The sequence below is a fragment of the Mesoplodon bidens genome (genome assembly GCF_964165515.1).
Source record: "Mesoplodon bidens genome assembly, chromosome: 7".
Lineage (NCBI taxonomy): Eukaryota > Metazoa > Chordata > Mammalia > Artiodactyla > Ziphiidae > Mesoplodon > Mesoplodon bidens.
This window is the reverse complement of record NC_138164.1, coordinates 55,904,538-55,929,678: the sequence shown is the minus strand read 5'-3', so window position 1 is coordinate 55,929,678 and position 25,141 is coordinate 55,904,538. Positions and strand designations below refer to the sequence as shown.

Here is a 25,141-nt window from a genome sequence, read left to right as displayed (position 1 = left end):
CTTGCCTTTCTACTTTCTAGACTAGATAAAGTATCTGCTACACATACCATCTCCTATGATTCTGTAAAGGCCATGTTTTTTCAGTCAAGAAAAATGATCACAAAAATCTTCCATTTTCACTAAACAAGTATATTCAAGACTGTGTTCAATAAACAATTTAACAACTAAGAAGTTTTTCCTTTATGAAGCAAGAATTCTGTAATGCAAATATACTTCTATCACATCCAGAGTTGCTAGTCCCTCCCTCTATGGTTATGGGGGGGTGCATTTTAATTACAGACATTCATTTCTCTTCAATTGTTTTCTGAGCTTAATGAACAATGAAAGTACTGTACTACTTATGGGAAATCACTAAGAATTGAACGTCGAAAGGCATGTTCCTGCAATAAGCAATGTGTCTCATTTGAAGATGAGTAAATGCTGCTGTAGGAATTAAGTCTTGGGTCTGTCTGACAGAATAGACTAAGAACCCATTGTAGGGCTTCCCTGGTGGCGCAGTGGTTGAGAGTCCGCCTGCCGATGCAGGGGTCATGGGTTCGTGCCCCAGTCCGGGAAGATCCCACATGCCTCGGAGCGGCTGGGCCCGTAAGCCATGGCCGCTGAGCCTGTGCGTCCGGAGCCTGTGCTCCGCAATTCAAGAGGCCACAACAGTGAGAGGCCCACATAGAGCCAAAAAAAAAAAAAAAAAAAACTATAAAAAAAAGAACCCATTGTAGGGAATTCAGAGGGTTACCGATAACACAAAACGTTATCTAGATGTACTCAGCCTGTAAAATACAAGATATATAAGAGAGAACACTTCTATTTTCAAAAAACACAGTTACCTAAAACAAACTAAAGGTTGAAAGTGAAAAGAAAAAAAAAGGACATTAACAAATGTCAACTAGTCAAAAATAAGTTTGAAAAAGTGAAGTGTGATACCTTAGTCCAAACATGAACAGTGAGGAGATACACACTGTATTTTTCCATAATGCCCAGGGCATTTGGAACTAAGGAACAGTTACTCAGAGAAAGAGGAAGGTGCTTGGTTCAACTGTTTTTGTTTTTAATAATTCCTCACTTTCTCTGCCGGTTTTTCAAGTGCTTTGCCACTTATCTAAAAAATATGATGACACTGGCTTGTGAGAAATACAAAATCAGAAGCTCTAAATGGATTTATGAGATTCTTCAGAATAGAGAACAATGATACAATGGAAAGCAGGAACTGCTGGCAGATTTCTATTTAAAGCCAAATTTCAAATATTTTAATGGAAAAATAATCATATACATCTCTTTAATTTCGTAAGTATAAATTATTTATCATATCAAATTATCCATATAATCTAATTTTAACAAATAAATTTTTCCTGTGGGAAATATTTCAATATTCATAGAGTGATTTTTTTCTCTTTTTTAAAAATTTATTTATTTATTTATTTATTTGGGGCTGTGTTGGATCTTTGTTGCTGTGCTCGGGCTTTCTCTAGTTGCAGCGAGCAGGGGCTACTCTTCATTGCGGTGAGTCGGCTTCTCACTGCGGTGGCTTCTGTTGTTGCAGAGCACGGGCTCTAGGTGCATGGGCTCAGTAGTTGTGGCTTGCAGGCTCTAGAGCGCAGGCCCAGTAGTTGTGGCACACGGACTTATTTGCTTTGCGGCATGTGGGATCTTCCCGGACCAGGGCTCGAACCCATGTCCCCTGCATTGGTAGGAGGATTCTTAACCACTGAGCCACCAGGGAAGCCCTTCATAGAATGATTTTTAATAAAATTAAAATTTCTCTCTTAAGAATATTAGTTACTATATGAATCCTGTGTGGACTCAAGACTAAATGGCCTACACTATTTTCAGTTATCACGTTAGGCCTTATACTCCACTATTTACTGTTAATGAAGATTTGAAAAAAATAAAAGAAGTAATTTCTTAACATAAACTCAACTTCAATATAATTAACAAAGTAACATATTTATTCATAAAAATCAGTGAAAAATTTAATATGGATGAGAAGTCTTTCTTTTAAGGGGTAACACTTTTCAGAAAAATTCCCAAATAAGGTAAGGTATTCCTCCCAAGATATCACAGCCAAAACCTAAGCATAGGAGAGTCCCTTAAAGGACATCCAGGGCAAACTCCTACCCATCTTGGAGAAATTCCTGCTACAGCATTTGTAACAAGTAGCTTTCCAGAGTCTGCATGAATGCTTCCAATGATTGAAAGGTAGGGTTTACTATCCATGGCCCAGCCTGTGCTATTGCAAGTGAGCTCTGATTGTGGAAAAGTTCTTCTTGTTGATGAGTAGAAATCTATATTCTTAAATTTTCAATCCACTGAGTATAGTTCTAGCATCCACAAGAACCTCAAATTCCAATTCTTCTGTTCCCTAATTGGAAGTAGCTGAGAACAGCATGGCAAGTCCCATCACTCTGTGACTTGCAGGGGGAAGAGGAGGATGATAGTGGAGACAAGTGACAGAGCAATGAAAAAGGAGATGGAAGACAAACAAACATTTGGTTCCAAGGATATTTTATGTCAGAATCAGTGCCAAACAGAATCCAAGACTACAAAAGATAATGTGCATATGCATGTGTATGTATGGATTTGTGTTTGTATATATGTGAGTATACAGTAGATGCATGTATGTAATATGTGTAATGTATGTGTATGCATGTGTGAGTACATATACATGTATGTATATGTGTGTGAGTATGTGTACATATGTGTGCATGTGCACATGTATATGTGTGTATAAAATGCCAAGTCAGCTAACAGGAAAATTTTCAAACTATAAATGAGGAAATGCAAATATTGGGTTTTTAGGATATTTTTAACAAGAATATAAAATACACACAGCTGCTAAGCACTGCAGGAGTTGTTAACAGACTAGAGAGGATGAAAGGAAGTCAATAAACTTATGTTTATATTATGGTAAAAATATGGTTATTTCAAAATATCTGAATAATTAAATGTCAAGCTTATTAACTAGATATTTGCTATCAAGTAGACAAAGAAGTTCCCAATGAGTAAATAAAAATCAACCAGATCACTCTACTGGGTCTCTTTCCACAAATTTCTGACAGGATTCTTATCATGGCACGGTGTGGGCCAGCCACGCTGCACCTTCCTGGCTGTGGGTCAGGATTTACCCTCTCGGTTCCTTTCTCCACTTGCCCGTCTCTAGGCCTCGGAGAACTGAAAGGCAGCAACTCCTCACAAGAAGTCTGGGCTCTCCGGAGGTAAATACAGCCCCCACTGGCAGCATGTTCAATCATTAAAGAAGAGCTAAAATATGCTGCTTAGATCTCAAGACAAGAAAGAGAACAAACATACAGAAAATTTTTCCTCAAACACAGAAACGAAAGAAAAAAAGGGTTTGGGTAAATTGTCAGGATTTCAATTTAGCAGAACACAATCTAGAATTAATCAAAATGTTACTAAATTTTATTCACCAAAAATAATAAAACTATATTCAGATCTAATAAGGTAAAATAATAAAACTATACAAACAGTTTTAGCTACCATAAAATTGGAAACGACTAACTGGATAATTTAGTAAGTCTTTTTCTAGGTAATACATAAACCCATTCCAAATTGTGTAGCCTGGTAAAATACAAAAATTATTCATCGTGACTCATTAGCCAAAACTGGCACACCACCTGTCTTTGTAAATAAAGTTTCATTGGAACATGGCCATGCTCATTCATTTGTTGTCTGTGTCTATTTTCATGCTATAACATCAGAGTTGAGAAGCTGTGACAGAGACTATTATGGCCCACAAAGCCTAAAATACGTACTATCCGTTCCTTTACAGGAAAACTTTGCAGACTCCTGCCCTATATAATCATGGATCCTAAAATAAGCATATAGGCCACCTTGCTAAATCATGATAGTTTCAAGGGAGGAAAGAACTTTACTGTCTTTATTATGCAGGTCTCCTTTGTTACAAACCATTAAAAACCAACAACAAAAAAGAGTTGCAAAAAAATGTTCCAAGTGTTGTGAAGGTATTTTACAGTTTGGAGAAATGGAACAATTGGTTCTTCCTACTTGTTTTGTTGGTTCTTCCTACCTGTTTTCCTTCCTCTTCATCTGAAGAGTTACTGACATGGATACTTCTGCTGGGTTGGTAACCTTTCAACTTTTCGTGACCGGACCAGTTGTTCTTTTGGTCTGTTGTACTTTCCTCATCACTTCCTGGATTATTTTTCCATTCTTTCATCATTTCTAACACATTGGTTGGTCTCGCCGAAGAAAGTATATTGCCCTAATATTAACAATGAATTTTTGGTGTTATAAACAGTTTAGAAAACGGAAGACTCTTACATATTTTAGTAATATAGTCTGACAAATTCAGTAAGTCACATGGAAAAATTATAATGCTGAATAAATAGCAAAACTTTGGATGCCCTTTTGAGCATACTCCTTGTACTGGCATGTCTCAGACCTCTTCACTAATACTTTTACAATATGCCAAAATTTAGGGATGGGAGAATATTCTGGTTTAAAAGAATAGTGCAGCATGCTTGTGTGAAAGAACCACTAGATAGGGCAAGTTCCTGGAATCCAAAGACCTCCTTACAGTGCCGTTCCTAGAAAATTAATAGGGAAGCTAAAAAATGAAAGAAGTTGCCCAAAGTCTACTGGGTCCAACACTAAGGGTAAGCCTATATAACATCAAAATATCTAGGTAAGAAATCTAAATTCAGTTGATTAGTCCGGTGCCGTGTCCAAGAATATAGATCTTTGACTTGAAAGCTCTTAGTTGACTGGAAGATTTCGATATAATGTGGTCATTTGATTATAATGGATTCCGTGCACTGTTTTAACCCCAGATGTGGCTATACCATACTAAAATTGACCATTTTATATTAACTATCTTTTTCTCAAATATTATATTCCATTTAATGCCAAGAAATGCATGAATGCATTCTTAAATGCCTCCTGCTAGACTAGGTATGCCTTAAATAGTTTTGCTCCTAACTCAGACTAGTAGAGAAAGTTTGGACAAGAAGTTTGGATCACATTTAGATTAAAACAGGATGTTTAGGTGTGGGAACAACTATGGAGTGATCTAAGTTAATTTGATATGTGGGTGGACTGAAGCATTAAGCAACAGTGATTCAGAATAGTATGAGGCCAGGCATCTTAAGGGCCGCCATCTGAGTACACTGTTGAGGATTTGTAGAGTTTAATATATTCGTGGTTAAAGACACAGACAAATATTAAGCATGGAATAGTAATAATTAAATGAGGATCATTATGCTATTCATTCCCTGTGGTTCTTCTACGTCATCCTGTTTTAAGAAGGTCTATATTCTTACTACTTTCATAGCATCCTACTTTTGGTTGCACTTCTGCAGCCTCTACCCATTTACTCCCAGAATGCCCTTACTATGCCTTCTGCCAACACGTAGCCTACATTTCCGTCAAGGCTCAAGTTGACAGTCATCTCCATCAAGTATCCCAGAACTTCCAAAGATGTCAACTTAAATGAAACACAGATGAAGTCTCAGAGAGCAAAAAGGAGTTGAAATTGTTTAGAACGGCAGATAGTCTCAGAGCTCTCATCTGAATGAGTTCTGATCTTCAGGGCTCTGTCAACAGCCCTGCTTGACCCCAGTGATTCATCTAGCCTCTATTATAACTTCCTGGCTTCATGATGACCTTCAACACTAACCCACAGTGTCCAGGCTCCTGGAATACTAGTACACACAACTTTGCCTCAACTTAATTCTTTCATTAGAAAACAGAGACAATCTGACATCTATGTCTGTAATCCCAGTCCTCAATTGCTCTTCCCTGATAAACTCTCTACAGGTTAACTCTTTGGATCTAGAGTCATTTCTTCCAGGCACATAGTAGAATTTTGCTTCTCCACCTCTTTTGGAACATGATGATATGACTTGTTTTGACCAGTAAAATGTGATTTGAAATAGTGTGTATCACTTCTGGGTAGAAACTTGAAGAGAGAGCATGTAATTTACATGTTCTCAATTTCTTCCTTAGTAACTATAGAAGCACAGAGATAGAGCCTCCCTCAGCCTGGGTCCCTGAGTGAAGACAAAGTAAAACAGAGCTTACTCTCCTCCTCCCAGCCAATGTGCAATGGAAGGCATAAACAGCACTGAGATTTGGGGGTCACTTGTTACCACAGCATAATCTAGCCTGTCCTGATAGAAGATTAAATATTTACACTCTGTAAGTCACCTCCAAAAAGCTTTATAAAGAGTGAGCCCACTATATAATCAGCATACCCAACAAAGTTGTAATTACTACACAAATCATATGCAATCAGTACCATGTGATAGCCAATTTATTTAGGCAGTCTTTGCTTTGCACAGTCCTGATATGCATGAATTTTAGTCATCATGACTTAAATAACATCAGTCCCTCAGCAACACAGTTCAAATTTCAGTCACCATGGTACATTAACTATAATTGCATAAAGTTCAAACTTCACTGCTAGCTCTTCAATCCATGATCACCAGGTAAATTACAGATTTGCATCATGATCAGTGACCAATCATGTCACTTCTTTCACAGTCTGTTGGTGATTGCACACTGTGCATCTGCTATTCAGTTCACACACAGACAGCAATGTGTGCTGTTGTGTTGCCTCCTTGTCTTGCAGGGAATTTGCTAACAAAAATGAAACTGCAACAAAGAAATTAAAAGTGATAATACTGGGAGTAAAATTTGAATCAAATGTAAATGGAGTAATAGAAGAAATAGCTGACCATGGGAATGCTGCCACTGCCACTGTGAGAATCTAGATGCGCAACCAAAGGAACTTAGTGAAGGCAAACTTATCAACATAAATGAGGAAGGATGAAGATGCTTCAGAGAAAATAACACCCACAAAAAACTTGACATTTAAAGAATTTTCAGAGATATTCAAGACACTGAAAAGACAAAGGATACAATGTTGGAAGTAGATCCAAACTTGTAAAGCAGTATGACAATTCACCAAGGCATAAAAAAGATGCTCCCCTCTGTATGATAAGAAGAAGGCAAGCACTGTTTAAACTAATCTTGGTAAGTTTTTAACTCCAAAATAAGACACTTTAACTCTCAATATTTCTAATGTTTTCAATTACAGTGCAAAAAATTTAGCTTTACTTTTGTTTCATTCTCTCTATATATTTAGAACCAACAGTTAGGGAGTTTTTAATGTTTAACAAAAAATTTTAACGGGCATGAAAAAAATCACAATTTTTCCCATTGATTATTAAAATCATTTTGCACAGCTTCAATATGCACTATTTTTATGGTTCTGCACTACTGTGCAAAGCAAGGATTACCTGTACTACCTTGAATCTGCATTTCTAGCCAGCTTTCAAGCGCTTGCTTCACATATATCAATATATACACACAAAAGCATGGTGACTGACACGCTACAAATGACTCTATTTCTTATTGCAAAGAGACTGGGGAGAAGAGCAAAAGATCTAGAATAGGGTCATTATCCCATCAAAAACACTCTACCATTTATAAATTTTTAACTATTTGCTTCCTATATTCCCTCGTGATATCAAACAGGGCACAAATGTTGCTATAGATTCCAGACTTTCCCTCTTGTCTAAAGTCCAGCCAATAACTTACTAGACGAGCCCCTTCTTGCCTGCTAACAGTTGGAGGAAGAATTGCATCAGATACTTGGACTGACCAACGAATAAGTGGCCCAGAGCTGTGTGTCATGAGCCTTCTAGGCTCAAGAGAAATTACACATGAACCAACCAAACAAAAATGGGTGGAATTGTTAGGGCAGACACTGGAGATTGTGGAGACACCTCACCATCAGAACAGTAACCTCTGAACTCCCTTCACTGGCTGTGTTAAGAGGGGTCACACCCTGAACTCATCAACCATGAAGCAGCAAATGGCAAGAAGGCAGCAGTAATAGGCTGATAATCTGAGGCTATCATAAATAGAAAACCAAGCTTTTTGTTAATAAATTTCCACTTGTTTAACTCACAGTTTGAGACTACTTTATTTTGAAAAACTGGAAAAATGAACACTCATAGAGGAGAAGCATTGGTCAAATACTAAGATTTGGATTTAATCTTAGTAGACGGGTCCTGCAAATAGGAACCCAAACATACGTCCTCATCTAACAAAATGTGCCTTTTCAAGGACAGTGCCTATCAGTATTCTGTAAACAATAAGTCTTTTACAAGTATTTTTTAATGAATGAATGAATGATATGTATGAGTTGGGATAAGATAGTATGAAACATAAAATCAGCAAAGCGAAAAGGAAACATTCTGGGTCTTTAACTTAACGGTCATCATTTTCTACTTTTCATTAAGTAGCTAGAACTCTTTATTTTGTAATGTTCCGAGGAATAAATTTTTTTAATTAGAAAAAATTTTTATATCTTTCTAAAAAAGATATAAAAGGATGCTCAACTTCACAAAATTAATAAAATCCAAATCAAAAACAATGAGTTGGCAATTTTCACCTAATAGATGGACATAAATTTAAGTTTGATAAAACTCTGTGTTGGTGAGGGTGTGGGGTAACAGGCTCTCTCATTTACTTGCTTTTTATGGGAGGATAAATCGGCAATAAACTATCAAAATATGTAATGCACATTCTCATATACCAGTAATTCAACTTTTAAGAATTTATTTTATAGATATGCTGACACAGTATGCAAACGTATACTTACAAGAACATTTGTTGCACCACTGTTTGTAACAGAAAGGACCTGAAACAATTTAAATATTCCATATTCATAGGGGCAAAATAATAGTGTATCCATAGTTTTGGATACAATACTGCTTTTTAAAAAAATAAGCATATCTTCCCAAAATACATTAGATGAAAAAGAATAGTTTGTGTAATATAAACCCATTTGTGAAAAGGGAATAATAAAAATGTTCAGAATGTATTTGAAAGAATGCATAACAGACTTAACAATGGTTATTTTTAGTACGAGGGAATGAGGGAATAGAGGGAGAAAGTTATTTTTCCTGCCTTGTTTACCATTTAAATCATTTACTAAGGGTAATGGCAACTATTATATGACTAAAAAGTAATATAAACTATGTAGGAAAAGAAATAATGTAAGTTGCAGATACTCACAAAGGACTGATAGCACCCAGTAAGATCACCAAACATGCTCTCATGGGTCTCAGTGAGGCCAAGGCAGCAGCATAGAAAGGTAGTAAGGGCTGCTGAAGTAAGCAACTCTGCACCACTTTAAAATTTTTCCTAACAAAGTCATCTCAGTGATTTAGTTTTCACAGGTATAGCAAATAATGAGAATAGAGAAAATTGGTGTTGATATTCCTATTCTTTAAGAGGAAACAAACTGAGAAATTTAGTAATTTACCCTTATTCCAGAAGTGCATTTCCAATTGTCTGCTAAGAATTTCTAGGTAGAGGTGTTGCTGAGCCTTCAATACTGTAATGTATATTTGAAAACTGCTCAGAGAATTTTTCCCACCAAAAGAAAAAAAAATTTAAACTATGTGAGGTGATGGATATAGTAACTAAATTTACTGTGGTAATCATTTCACAATATATACATATATTAAGTCACTATGTTGCACATCTTAAATTTATACAATGTTATATGTCAAATTACGTCTCAGTAAAGCTGGAAAAATAAAAACAAAATATATTCCAAACCAACATTCTTCAAACGGTTATGCGTATACCTCGCTGTACACGAAGACTTCCTAAGGGCTGTATGGGCAGGGATGGTTTGCAGGGAGTCAATTTCAAGACCCTCAATTTCCAATGACCTACTCTTTTTCAAAAGTCACCTGCTTGAGAAAGGATCTGCAGTAATTCTTTCCATGTTCTTTTCTTAAGAGAGCTTCTTACAATGCTTGTTACTGTACATATATTTATTTTTGTGTGTGTGAGAGAGACAAAAGGCTCATATCTAGAATATACAACAAACTTCTACAAATAAATAAATAAATAAATAAATAATAGAAAAATGGAGGAAAGACTTGAACAGACATTTCATAAGGCCAATGAGGATAAGTAAAGTAAAAGTGACCAATTTCATTTGTCATTCAGGAAACGCAGATTAAAACCACAATAAGATACCATTATATATTACCAGAGTATCTAAATTAAAAATATTGATAATAACAAGCACTGGAGAGGATGGGGAGCAAAACTAGAACTCTTACACATTGCTGGTGAGTGGCACAAAGTGAACGGTGCAAAAGGGAACAAAGGAACTCTCTTGTAGGGGGTGGAAATGTTCTGTATTTTGTTCTGGGTGGTGGTTACACAAATGTATAAATTCATAAAAATTCATCAAGCTATACACTTAAAATCTGTGTATTTTACATTAAGTAAATTATATCTTAACAAAACTATGATTAATTTAAAATTAAGTTTCATAGATTTGTACATATTATTACATCTAGCTTAATCATTTTCTGTATATATTTTCTGTATAATATTCCATTGTTAGACTATACCACAATTTATTCATTCTCTAGTCAGAGGGAATTTGGGTTGATTCTGGGTTTTTGCTCCTATATACACTTCCACAAACATTATTGTGTATATCTCCACATGTATATGTGTAAGAGTTCCTCAGGTATATTCTTAGAAGTGAAATTTCTTGGTTATAAAGTATGTGAATGGTTAACTTTAAAAGATAATGTCAATCCCTTCTTCCAAAGTAGTTGTACCAATTAATACTCTCACCAGCAATGATTAAACTTAAAAGCTTTTGCACAGCAAAGGAACCATAAACAAAACGAAAAGACAACCCACAGAATGGGAGAAAACATTTGCAAATGAAGCGACCAACAAGGGATTAATCTCCAAAATATACAAACAGCTCATGGAGCTCAATATCAAAAAAACAAACAACCCAATCAAAAAATGGGCAAAACGGGCTTCCCTGGTGGCGCAGTGGTTGACAGTCCGCCTGCCGATGCAGGGGACACGGGTTCGTGCCCCGGTCCTGGAAGATCCCACATGCCGCGGAGCAGCTGGGCCCATGAGCCATGGCCGCTGAGCCTGTGCGTCCGGAGCCTGTGCTCCACAACGGGAGAGGCCACAACAGTGAGAGGCCCGTGTACCACAAAAAAAAAAAAAAAAAAAAGGGCAGAAGATCTAAACAGACATTTCTCCAAAGAAGACATACAGACTGCCAAGAGTCACATGAAAAGATGCTCAATATCACTAATTATTAGAGAAATGCAAATCAAAACTATAATGAGATATCACCTCACACTGGTCAGAATGGCCATCATCAAAAAATCTACAAACAATAAATGCTTGAGAGGGTGTGGAGAAAACGGAACCCTCCTACACTGTTGGTGGGAATATAAACTGGTACGGCCACTGTGGAGAACGGTATGGAGGTTCCTTAAAAAACTAAAAACAGAACTACCATATGATCCAACAATCCCACTCCTTGGCACATATCTGGAGAAAACCATAATTCAAAAGGTACATGCACCTCAATGTTCATTGCAGCACAATTTACAATAGCCAAGACCTGGAAGCAACCTAAATGTCCATCAACGGAGGAATGGATAAAGAAGATGTGGTACATATATAGAATGGAATATTACTCAGCCATAAAAAAGAATGAAATAGTGCCATTTGCAGCAACATGGATGGACTTAGAGATTGTCATACTGAGTGAAGTCAGTCAGACAGAGAAAGACAAATATCATATGATAACGCTTATATGTGGAATCTTAAAAAAATGGTACAAATGAACTTATTTACAAAACAGAAAAAGAGTCACAGATGTAGAAAACAAACTCATGGTTACCAAGGGGGAAATGGGGGGGAGGGATAAATTGGGAGATTGCGATTGACAGTACACACTACTATATATAAAACAGATAACTAATAAGGACCTACTATATAGCACAGGGAACTCTGCTCAACACTCTGTAATGACCTATATTGGAATAGAATCTAAAAAAGAGTGGATATATGTATATGTAAAACTCATTCACTTTGCTGTACAGCAAAAACTAATGCAACACTGTAAATCAACTATACTCCAATAAAAATTAATTTTAAAAAAAGATACTCTTTACCCACATCTATTCCAACACCGGCTACTGTCAGACTTCTTAATTTTTGGTTTATCTCACTGAGGTCTTGGTTTGTATTTCCCCAATCACTAATGGGACTGAACATCTTGTCACGTGTTCATCAGCCAAATGTGGGTCCTCTTCTGTAAAAATGCCTGGCCCTAAAGCAACTATACTCCAATAAAAATTAATTTTTAAAAATGCCTGGCCCTGTCTCTTTGTACATTTTCTACTAGGTTGTTTGTCCGCTTTGTATTGATTTGTAAGAATTATTAAGATTTCATGATATTAACCCTTTTTTGTTTTTTGGGTTACAAAAGCCTTCTCCTAGTTTATAACCTATCCCTAAAGTGTTGTTTTATGAACAGAAGTTCTGAAGATTAATATTAAGTCAAGTTTATCCACCATTTATTTTATGTTAGTGCCTTTGGTATCTTGCTTATAAAATCCTTTTCTACACACTCCAAGGTCCAAAACATTTTCACCTATATTTTCTACTAAAAGTTAAATATAAATTTTATTATTTAAGTCCTTGATTGATTTGCAGTTGACTTTTGTCTGCAGTGTGAGATAGGAACCCAATTTCTCTCTTTTTTTTTTTCATATGGACAACCATTTATTCCAGCTCCAATTATTGAACAGTCTCTACTTTTTCCACTGATCTGCCATACTACCACTGTCATAAAAGTTCCAGATATGCATGGATATGTTTCTGCACCTTCTATTTTATTCTACTGGTCAATTTGCTTATTACTGCAAATGATCACACTATGCTAACTAATACAGCTTCATAAGTCCTAATATCTGGTAGAGCAAAACATTCAGAAATGTCTTGGCTATTTTCGACACTTTAAGCTTCGATTCAAATTTTAGGGTCAGGAAAGCTGATTGGATTTGCATTGTGTATGTACATCAACATGAGGAAATCAGTTTTTATGATATTAAGTCTCCTGACCTATGATTATGGTATATCTTTACACTTAAGTTTTCTTCAATGTTTTCCAATAAAATTTCATAATTTTCCCCAAATCTTATGTTGAATTTATTTCTAGAAATTATATATTCTTGAATATTATTTTATGTCTTCATTTTTTTACATTTTATATTGTTGCTTGCTAGTGAAAAGAAATACAATGTCAATCTTTTTTTTCCAGGTTTACTGAGATATAATTGATATATAACATTGTGTAAGTTTAAAGTGGACAATGTGTTGATTTGATACACTTATATATCGATGAGTATCAACCTTAAGTCTAGCTACCTTACTCAGCTCTTCTATTATTTCAAATAGTTTGTCTAATAATTTGTATGTTACTACAAATAATAAAAGTTTTCTTTCTGTTTTCCAATTCTCATGACTTTATTTTCCTTGTCTTAAGTTGACTAAGATCAACAATGTTGGGAAAAACTATTGAAAGCTGATTTCCTTGACTAGCTCTTTATTTTAAAGAAATGTTTCTCACGTTTCCCATTTAAAACGATATTTGCTGTAAACTTTTATCAGGTTAAGGAAGTTTTCTTCTATTCCTAATTAAATTATGAATGTATACTGAGTCTTATTACAAGTGTTTCCTTTAAATTATCATATGCTTTTTCTCCTTTAATATATTAATGTGTGAATTTATATTTACAGATTTTTTTCCCAAAATTAAACCATCATTGTATTTTTAGGGAAAATCCAACAAGATCATGATCTTTTTTATAAACACAGTTGGATCCAACTTGCTAATATGTTGTTTAAGGTTTTACATCTATATTAATAAGTAATATGGATCATTTTCCTTTTTCATAGGTTTGGTTTACAATGGTCTAATTTTGTTTTACTAGAGTATACAGAATTAATACTAGACTCAAAATAAATTAGGAAAATTCTCTCTTTGGGGGCACAGGAGGAGAGTTATAAATTTGACATAAAAGTTTGGTAGAACTAATCTGTAAAATCATCTAGGCTTGGTGTTTTCCTTGTGGAAGATTTTAAACTACTGCTTCAATTTCCTTAGTAATTATATAGGACAATTCAAGTTTTCTATTTATTCTTTTTTTTTTTAGTTTTTTTTTTGAGGTGGACCTATTTTTTTTAAATTAATTAATTTATTTTTGGCTGTGTTGGGTCTTCGTTTCTGTGCGAGGGCTTCCTCTAGTTGTGGCAAGCGAGGGCCACTCTTCATTGCGGTGCGTGGGCCTCTCACTATTGTGGCCTCTCTTCTTGAGGAGCACAGGCTCCAGATGTGCAGGCTCAGTAGTTGTGGCTCACAGGCCTAGTTGCTCTGCGGCATGTGGGATCTTCCCAGACCAGGGCTCAAACCCGTGTCCCCTGCATTAGCAGGCAGACTCTCAACCACTGCGTCACCAGGGAAGCCCCGAGGTGGACCATTTTTTAAAGTCTTTATTGAATTTGTTACAATATTGCTTCTCTTTCATGTTTTGGTTTTTTGGCCGTGAGGCATGTGGGATCTTAGCTCCCCAACCAGGGATTGAATCTGCACCCCCTGCATTGCAAGGCAAAGTCTTAACCATTGGACCACCAGGGAAGTCCCTTCTATTTATTCTTGAGACAATTTTATGAAGCTGTATTTTTTGAGGAAAATCTTTTTTATGAAAAGAAATTTTGTCCATTTTTCCTAAGTTTTCAGATTTATTAGTATACAGTTGTTGGTGGCATTCCCTTACCTTTTTAATATTTATCCTTTTAATTTCTGCTTTATCTGTGCCTGTATTCCCTTTTTCCTATAATACTATTTTTGTCTTCTCTATTTCTTTCTTATTTTTGCCAAAGATTTATCTATTTGTTGGTCTTTTCAAAGAATCAAATGTTGGTCTCATTGATCTTCTCTTTTCTACCTTTCCTTTCCATTTAATTTATTTTCACTCTTACTTAGTTTTATTTTTCCTACTACTTTATTTGGGTATATTCTGTTGGGATTTTTTCCTGAGATTTTAAGTTGGATATGTAGTTCTTTTTTAGCCTTTCTCCTTTTCTAATATGAATATTCCAGGTGATAAATTTCTGCTGAAACACACTTTTACTGCATCTCACAGGTTTTGATATGTTGTATTTTTATTACCATTCAGTTCTACAAATTAAAAATTTGTTCTCATTAGTATTTATTCTTTAACCCATGACTTATCTAGAAGCATGTGATTTAATTTCCAAATATATACAGATATTTAATCTTATTGGCATTGACTTTTAACTTAATTGTGTATTGTTAGAGAACATAATCTGTGTAAAACTTATTGAGACTTGCTTTCTTCCTGGCCAGTTCAATTTTGGTAAATGTTCCTTCCACATGTGGTTAAGAAAAATGTATATTCTCTAATTGATGGATGCAGAATTGTATACATGTCCACTAAAATAAGCTTGTTAATTGTCTTGTTAAAATACTCTTGTTTCTGTTTTCATTTGCTTTACATATCAATAGTTGAGAGAAGTGCATTAAAATCTCCCACTATGGGGCTTCCCTGGTGGCGCAGTGGTTGAGGGTCCGCCTGCCGATGCGAGGGGCGTGGGTTTGTGCCCCGGTCCGGGAGGATCCCGCGTGCCGAGGAGTGGCAGGGCCCGTGGGCCGTGGCCGCTGAGCCTACGCATCCGGACCCTGTGCTCCGCGGCGGGAGGGGCGGCAGCAGTGAGAGGCCCGCGTACAGAAAAAAAAAAAAAAAAAAAAAATCTCCCACTATGATGGTGAATTTTCCAATTTCTCCATGTAATTTTGTCATTTTTTATGTATATTTTTGAGGTTATCTTATTAGTTGCATACATGCTTAAACTTATATATTTTGTTTGGATTGAACTTTTATCATTATAAAGTGACCTTCATTATCTCTAATGATGATTTGTTTGTGGCAAGGTATATTTAATTGATATTAATTCAGTTACTCAGGCTTTTTTTGGTTAGTGTTTGCCTGGTATGTTCTTTTCCATTCTTTTTCTTTCAGTATTTGTGTCCTTATGCTTCAAATGTGCTTCTTGTAAATAGCACTTAGCTAGATTTTTAAAAAGTCAACCTGACCTTATGTCTTTTAACAGGTATTTTGTTTTTTAAAATATTATTTTTTTCATGTTTATTTATTTTTATTTTTTTATTATTTTGGGCTGTGTTGGCTCTTAGTTGCGGCATGCAGGATCTTTTGTTGTGGCACGTGGGCTTCTCTCTAGTTGTGGTGCACAGGTTTTCTCTCTCTAGTTGTGGCACGCAGGCTCCAGAGCACGTGGGCTCAGTAGTTGCGGCACGCAGGTTTAGATGCCCTGCAGCATGTGGGATTTTAGTTCCCCAACCAGGGATCAAACCCACATCCCCTGCATTTGAAGGTGGATTCTTTACCACTGCACCACCAGGGAAGTCCCTTAACAGGTATTTCTAACCCATTAACTTATTTGAAACTGTTTCTATCATTTAAGTTTATTACTACAACTGTCTCACTCTTTGTATCTTTGTTAATCCTTTACTACTTTGAAAATCCACTGTCTACATCTTCCATTTTAGCCCCCTCTTGTGTACCCATGTTCTCGCTCCATTCTCAACGCTTGTCATGTGTATATTATCTCACATTTTAAGTCTGGGTTATTATGAATATACTTTCTCCTCTTCTTCTTTGGTCTTTTTCTCTTTTTTTGGACACCAACACACTTTACTAAGGTATTTGAAGACTCGGTACACATAGCTCTTGCAGTATCTACTGGATTTCTTTGACCTCCTATTTAATTACTTCTTTTTTTTTTAATGTTTTTTCCTAGACTTTTTTTTTCTTTTCATTAATTAATTAATTTATTTATTTATGGCTGTGTTGGGTCTTTGTTGCTGCACACGGGCTTTCTGCAGTTGCAGCGAGCGGGGGCTACTCTTTCTTGCAGTGTGCCAGCTTCTCATTGCAGTGGCTTCTCTTGTTGTGGAGCATGGGCTCTAGGCGCACGGGCTCAGTAGTTGTGGCTTGCGGGCTCAGTAGTTGTGGCACACGGGCTCAGTCGCTCCGTGGCATGTGGGATCTTCCCGGACTAGGGCTCGAACCCATGTTCCCTGCATTGGCAGGCACATTCTTAACCACTGCGCCACCAGGGAAGTCCCCTATTTAATTACTTCTATCAAGTGTTTTAAATCTAGGACTTGTGTGGCAAACCTGAGGCCTTGTATATTCGAAAATATTTTTATCATTCCCTTTCACTTGAATGACAATTTGGATGGATATAAAATTCTAAGTTTAAAGTTGTTTTCCATTTAACACATTTAGAATTATTACTCCATTTACACTTGCATCCAATGTTGCTGCTGTAAAGTAAGATGTCAATGTGACTCTTGTTCTTTTTTATATGATATTGCTCTTTCTCTCTGGGAACATTTAGAATTTCCCCTTTGTTTTTGATGTTCTTAAATCTCATTATGTCTATTTTGTCAGTTTTTCCTTCTCTCTCCTATTTGGTAGTCTATCATCTATTTAGAGCTGAAGTCTTTCTTCTTTCTTTAATTCTGATGAATTATCTCTATTATTTTCTAAAAGATTTCCTTCTCCCTCTTTTTCCTGAGACTCCTATTATATGGATTTTGTAACTTTTACTTTCAATTCCTTATAGCTTTTCTTTATTTTTTCAATTTGTTTATCTTCACCTGTTCCCTTCTATAAAGTTCTATTAAAGTTCCATAATCTGATCATCTAGTTTTTAAAATTCATTCTTCAGCTGCACCCATTTCACTACTTATCCTATATAACTGCATCTCTATTTTAACTACTATACCTAAAAGGTTCTACCTGGTTTTGCTTTATCATTTCATTTCTTGCTTCATATTATTAACATCTTCCCTTATCTCTTGTAGCATGTTCATTTTGTTGACTTTTAAATTCTTGAACTGCCTATTCTAAACTCTCCTAATGGTGTGTGAAATGTGGCCTGTTAGCTCATACTCCGCAGGGAGTACTGGCTCCTCAGGAGGACAGACCAGAACCAGGCCTTCAGCCCCAGGAGCTCAAAATCCCTAGGCACCAAAGATCTGCCCCCACCAAGCAACTCTTCAGTTCAGGGTTTCAACCTTATCAAACTTCTCCTCCAAGGAGAAACCATGCAAGGAGGAGGCACTTCTAAAAGTATAACTCACCTGTCCTAGGGTGTGGAGGCCAACAGGTAAGTCAATGCCTAAATCCAATTCCCACCCATTTTCCTTAGCTTCTCACTCATGCAGGGCCTCAGTGCTGCTCTGATTTTACTTCCTACTCCTGTGAGAGGACAGGCATCAGTGTCCTGAGGCAAAGGGGAACTTGGGTTGTTTTTGTCTTCCTATTTTACTTCCTTCCCTGGCTGTAACCTCACTCACCATACATGCCAGCTCAGAATATCCCCTTATCTTCCCAGGGGTTTTGCACACTATTCTCTGAATCCTGGTATCATGAGGTTTCTCTCTAAAGTGACTCTAGGTTTAATCTTCAGAGAACATGCAGAAGTCTGTGCTAATTCAGTATCTTGTCAGGAACCAGAGCCTCCTCCAGCTGGCCTTTCACTAGGTGGTTTTTGACATATAACTCAAAGAGATTTAAAGAAATGAGTGACACTGCTACATCAAAACTCCTTCTACTTGTTTATAAGGTTCTCAGTGCTTACATCTATGAAAACTGAAAACAGTAACACAATTGATGCTGAACACTGTCTCTCTCTAACATTAAGTAACATTCAATCATGGATGGATGGCTATTTGGGGGGAAATGTAGCCCTATCCATCCACTAAAGAGATATTTTTCCAATATAATTTGACTTATGTTTAATAATTAACAATTATAATTACATTCCCTTGATCAATTATAAATGAATAATTAAAGTCACTCTTAAATAATTTTTTTTTTTTTTTTTTTTTTTTTGCGGTACGCGGGCCTCTCACTGTTGTGGCCTCTCCCATTGTGGAGCACAGGCTCCGGACGCGCAGGCTCAGCGGCCATGGCTCACGGGCCCAGCCGCTCTGCGGCATGTGGGATCTTCCCAGACTGGGGCACAAACCCGCCTCCCCTGCATCGGCAGGCAGACTCTCAACCACTGCGCCACCAGGGAAGCCCTTAAATAATTTTTAAAAATTTAGAGCCCTAGGGTCATGAGAAATAAAAACAAAAATATATATATTTGAGCTGTTTTTTGCAAAATGAGACAAATGATAGGGTGATTAATAAAAAGTCTTTCATGCAAAAATATATATTACATTGGGATAAATGCAGTGGAAGAAATGCAATACAAAAACAAATTCAAAGAAATGAACGAATAATCCAAAGTTTCTTTTTTTTTAAAAATTTTTAAATTTTATTTATTTTTTTATACAGCAGGTTCTTATTAGTTATCCATTTTGTACATATGAGTGTATATATGTCAATCCCAATCTCCCAATTCATCACACCACCCCCCTCCCCACCACTTTCCCACCTTGGTGTCCATACGTTTGTTCTCTATGTCTGTGTCTCTATTTCTGCGCCGTAAACCGGTTCATCTGTACCATTTTTCTAGGTTCCACATATATGCGTTAATATACGATATTTGTTTTTCTCTTTCTGACTTACTTTACTGTGTATGATGGTCTCTAGACCCATCCACATCTCTACAAATGACCCAATTTCACTCCTTTTAATGGCTGAGTAATATTCCACTGCATATATGTGCCACATTTTCTTTATCCATTCATCTGTCGATGGGCATTTAGGTTGTTTTCATGACCTGGCTATTGTAAATAGTGCTGCAATGAACATTGGGGTGAATGTGTCTTTTTGAACTATGGTTTTCTCTGGGTATATGCCCAGTAGGGAGATCGCTGGGTCATATGGTAATTCTATTTTGAGTTTTTAAAGGAACCTCCATACTGTTCTCCATAGTGGCTGTGTCAATTTACATTCCCACCAACAGTGCAAGAGGGTTCCCTTTTCTCCACACCCTCTCCAGCATTTGCTGTTTGTAGATTTTCTAATGATGGCCATTCTAACTGGTGTGAGGTGATACCTCATTGTAGTTTTGATTTGCATTTCTCTAATAATTAGTGATGTTGAGCATCTTTTCATGTGCTTCCTGGCCATCTGCATGTCTTCTTTGGAGAAATGTCTATTTAGGTCTACTGCCCATTTTTTGATTGGATTGTTTGTTTTTTTGATATTGAGCTGCATGAGCTGCTTATAAATTTTGGAGATTAATCCTTTGTCAGTTGATCTTAGAGGAAATGCTTTCAGTTTTTCACCATTGAGAATGATGTTTGCTGTGTATTTGTCGTATATGGCCTTTATTATGTTGAGGTAGTTCCCTCTACGCCCACTTTCTGGAGATTTTTTATGATAAATCGGTGTTGAATTTTGTCAAAAGCTTTTTCCTGCATCTGTTGAAATGATCAAGTATGGTTTTTATTCTTCAATTTGTTAATATGGTGTATCACATTGATTGATGCATGGGCTTCTCACTGTGGTGGCTCCTCTTGTTGCAGAGCATGGGCTCTAGGCGTGCGGGCTTCAGTAGTTGTGGCACATGGGCTCAGTAGTTGTGGCTCGCGGGCTCTAGAGTGCAGGCTCAGTAGTTGTAGTGCACGGGCTTAGTTGCTCTGCAGCACGTGGGATCTTCCCGGACCAGGGATTGAACCCGTGTCCCCTGCATTGGCAGGCGGATTCTCAACCACTGTGCCACCAGGGAAGTCCCGATCTTTGACTTTTTAAATCAGGATGACAATATCTGTTTAAGACCCATTCACTTAAATGTACATAGAGAAGCAATGATTATTTTTCTCAGAATACTTTTCAGATATGTACTGTATTTCAAAATGCACAATATATAAGTAAACCATAGAAACTTTTTATCCAATAAAGCTCTTTGAAAAGAATGTTACTATTTGTTCGGTATTGGAAGATCAGCTCTGGTTATAAAGCAATAAGGCACTGAGAGAACTAACGTGTTCTCTTTAGATTATTTCAAACAGAGGATATGAATTACAAGAAGCAAGACTTCAAGTAGTTAAGAAGAAAAGAGTTTTGCCTTTCAGAAGTTTACAAAATGCCAGTATTCTAAACTTCATACACTGAACTCCTTAGGATAGTCTGATATAGTACACACTATCTGTCACTTCTCTATCCATTTGGCAAAGACTACAGAGACAAATGTTACAGAGGCTCAAAAATGGAGACTTCTGGAAAAATGACCAAAGCCAGAAATAAAGTTGTACTAATTAGAAAACAAATAATTAAATGGCCAAACCCGAATGTTGTGTGATGCTGAAAAGAGATAGATTTCTAAAGCATACCATCTGTTTTACAGTTTTTATTTTGCTGTACTGCAAATCTACTCAGTAGTTTTGCAATGATCTAGTTGCTAACTCATTTGCACAATTACTTTAGGCCAGAAATACTTATTGCACAGAATCATTTGAGAGTTCAACACATTCACAGAAGAGGGCAGATATAAACCATTTTTGAGTGAAGACAATTTCTTTAGTCCTTAAAGAAAAAAACATGTTGTTCAAAAAAGTGATTAGAAACTGCCAAAAGAAAATCAGAATGCTATCACTATAAATTTATGGTATCTAAACCTATCTAGGCCTTCAGGGTCACCATCAACCCCTCTGTTGGCCATTCTAATGAAAACTCATTCTCATCTTGACCCCTCGGCAGCATTTACCTGGGAGCTGACTGCTCCTGCTTTCTCAAACACTTTTCTCACTTAACTTCCTTGATACCACCCTCCTGACTTTCCTTCTTCCTCATCAGCTATTCCTTTTCAGCCTCCACTGCTAGCTTCTCCTCTTCTAAATGTTGTAGTGTTTAAGGCAGGGTGCTGAGGCCTCTTGTCCTTTCTATCTGTATTTTCTTCCTAACTTATCTCTTCAGTCCAATGGCTTTACATGGCATCTATATACTCAGGATTCACAGATTTATATCTCCAGCTCATTCTTCTCGAGTTCCAGGCTCATACATTCAATGATCTATTTGAAATCTCCACTTGAATGCTACATAGGCATCTCAAATTTAGCATGTCTCATATGGAACTCTTGACTCACCACTCTTCCCCCAGGAAAAAAAAATCTATTTCTCCTACAGTCTTCCACATCTCAGTAAATGGCACTACCATCCAGCCAGTTGTTAAAGCAAAATCTAAAAATCATCCTGATTCCTCCCTTATCCTTAATCCTTATCTGATCCATCACCAAGCCCTATTAAATATACCTTAAAAATGTATTCCATTTATTTCTCTTCAACTCTGTTGCTACCACCCTGTCCAAGCCACCATGATCTCTCAACATTACTACTGCATTATAAGCATATCATGTATCTGCAGTACCTAACACAGTGTCTAGCAAGTCATAGATGTAAAATAACTTTCTGTATAGATAAATATTACTTAGCAATATTCCTATGTCTCTAAGACAATCTCCAATTTCCATTCTCAGACATTTTCTGACATACCTACAGACATTCATTTACTGAATCATCTACTCATTCAGCAATTATTTATTATTGTATTAATTGGTATTAGGTTTAACTGCATATTTCACAGTATCTCAAAGATGACAGACGTTTGTCTCCTGCTCATATAAAAATGTCCGGAGGTAGGCAGTCAAGGGCTGGCATAGCAGCTCTATATGCTAAGAGCCCTGGTTCCTTGCATCTTGTTGCTCTGCTATCCCATTTATAAATTCCACTTTATGATCTAATATGGTTACTTAAACTCCACCCATCACAGCTGCATTTCAGTCACTAGGGAAGAAGATGGATATGAGGAAGGCCATACCCCCTTCATTTAAGGACACTTCCCAGAAATTGCTCCTACCTCCACTTAGATCTCATTGACCAGCACCATAACTAGCAACGATGGGGAAGAACTAGCAAAGAAGAAAAGATAGCAATGTTACCAGCTAAAAGTCAGGATGCTCATTTCCACAGAAGAAAGAGAAAATAAATACTGAGAGGTAGTAGCATCCTCTTCCAAAGTTCCTGTTGTGACCAGGTAATGTTCTGGGTACAGGGATACAAAGATCAGTAAGACATAGGGTCACTGCTCAAGGCATTAGTCTAAGGGGGGAAAGCAATATGTAAATGAATAATTACTCAAGATTTCAAGCCAGGCAACAGACACTGTTAGAAGACCTTGGCTTTTCTGATTCCCTGAAGATTCCTTGCATCCAAAGAGTTGAAATAGAAGTAGATGGTTCTAGTGCTTTACATCACTAAACTATACAGACTGCTTCAATATTCCACAGCTTTAATAATGGACATTTCTCAGCTCTATTTTACTGGGTTTTATACAAAAGAAAAGCTCATTTAAACCTCTATAAACATATATAAACAACTGTGGTAGTAATTTTAACAGTTTGAAAATACCCATTTCAGAAATGTGGCAACACTCAATAATTTTTTTAACTTGTCAGAAGATGAAACTAAATGACTGTTTTAAGAAGACTATATATAAACTACAAGGCCAGATGAGAAGAAATAAGCAATGACAGCATGCTAAAAAGAAAAAAAAGAAGTAATACTGTAACTTACTGTTAACCACTGGTTATCTAGTAGTTCCTTAGCTGTGATTCTATGAGCAGGATCTACTTTCATAAGTTGTTTCAAAACACTTCTGGCTGCAAATAAGGGAAAAATCCTGAAAGTCTTATGTATCTCAACTATAATTAGTACCACACATTTTCCAGTTTATTTAGGATTAGGTCTGTATGATATGAAGGAAGCTTGTCAATTATAAAATAAATATCATCAGTACAAATGGCTAATATTAAATAAAGTTTAAGGCCTAAAGTGAGGTTTTATTGCCTGGATTACCTGGTTTATGGTCTATAGTAAAAATTAGCTAGATGATCAGCAAATTTCCTCTTCAATTTTTATTATGCATTTTCTGTTTTTGCTGAAAGTTTCAACTATAACAAGCACAGTGAAGATATCACTATTACCACAAGTAAATAGTGTATTTCTACAAGTAAATTTAATGACTAACCAGAGATCTAAAGTATCTGAATTACTGGCTGCCTTTCTTATATTATGTATACTTGTTTTAGTAAATAATAACAAATCTATACTTACCAGAATCACTTATGGAATCCCAGACTGAATCTTTAAAATATAGTTCTCCCTTTCTTATTAACTCAAAAAGCTTCTCTTCTGAGCTAGCCATAAAGGGTGCTTCTCCACATAATCTACAACAAAGACAGCCATTTTGTTAAGATTTTTTAAAAATAATCAGAATGAGGCTATTAAAAATTAAGTTTCCACAGGACTTGGAAGTAGTGGTGCTTCATATTTAAGTAAAGGAGAGAAAGAGGTGGGAACTTCTCTGGATGTAGAAATGGAAGCGAAGGGCTTTTGCAAGATCTGTGCTAGGCTCTTGTATACACTGGAACTTCCACATTTGCAAATGACCCAAAGCTCTTCCAGGTGGGGAAACACTAAAGGGTTAAAATACAGAAAGGTGTGTGAGTTTAAGTGCACAGTAATAGTGGTGGATAATAGAGGAGAAACACTTCAATGTGAGCAAAGGTAAGGTAACACCTTAAGGTACATAATTCACATTGGACTTACAGAAAGATATACAGAGTTACCAGAGTCTAAAGAGAGATATCAGACTCTAATGACCATGTAAGAGTTTTATTCATGGTAAAATGCTACACGAATGTTAGTGATAGTAAGAATAACCCTGGGGTCTACAGGCTCTGAGTGAAAACCAAAAATCCATTAAAATGGCCACAGCTCTTCAAAAATGATACATAAAATGAAGAAAATCTGAATGAGGAAAATCAGTCTGGAGGGTGAAAGCTGAGTATATGTAATGACTAACATCAGTAAAGCCATGTGTATACAGTAAACATGGGCTTATTTGTAAATCCTGTAGTACAGGGACTATGAGTCTTTAGAATCTTTTAAAGGAAGTACTGTGCTATACTTTACAAAGAGCATGGCAAGCCTATGCTTCAATAGGTGATCTAGTCCAAAACTACAAGAACATGCTTAAAAGTTGCAAATGTTAGCCATCATCTTTATCATCAACCCCAACATCTGAGGGCAACCCTGTAGACAACAACCAGATTTTCCCAATGACAACCAGAGAGAAGTTGGACCTGGACTCATCACAGAGGCAACTCTAACTCTGTATGTCTATTCTTCAACTCTCAGGATTATACTTTTCCACTTTATTATGGAAACAA

At 36.5% G+C, this 25,141-nt stretch overlaps 1 protein-coding gene across 3 annotated transcripts in view; it reads right to left on the bottom strand.

Moving 5' to 3' along the window:
- The window catches only part of STK33 (serine/threonine kinase 33), a 169,076-nt gene that overhangs the window by 13,866 nt on the left and 130,069 nt on the right, over nt 1–25,141 (bottom strand). For 2 of the 3 annotated variants that reach the window (XM_081239357.1, XM_081239355.1), the window contains 3 exons: nt 24,020–24,136; nt 23,484–23,565; nt 4,043–4,237 (listed from right to left, as the gene is read on the bottom strand). In XM_081239357.1, coding sequence (XP_081095483.1) covers nt 4,043–4,237; nt 23,484–23,565; nt 24,020–24,136 — 394 coding nt within the window. The remainder of the gene's footprint in view (nt 1–4,042; nt 4,238–23,483; nt 23,566–24,019; nt 24,137–25,141) is intronic. The other variant, XM_081239356.1, reaches the window with a different exon arrangement.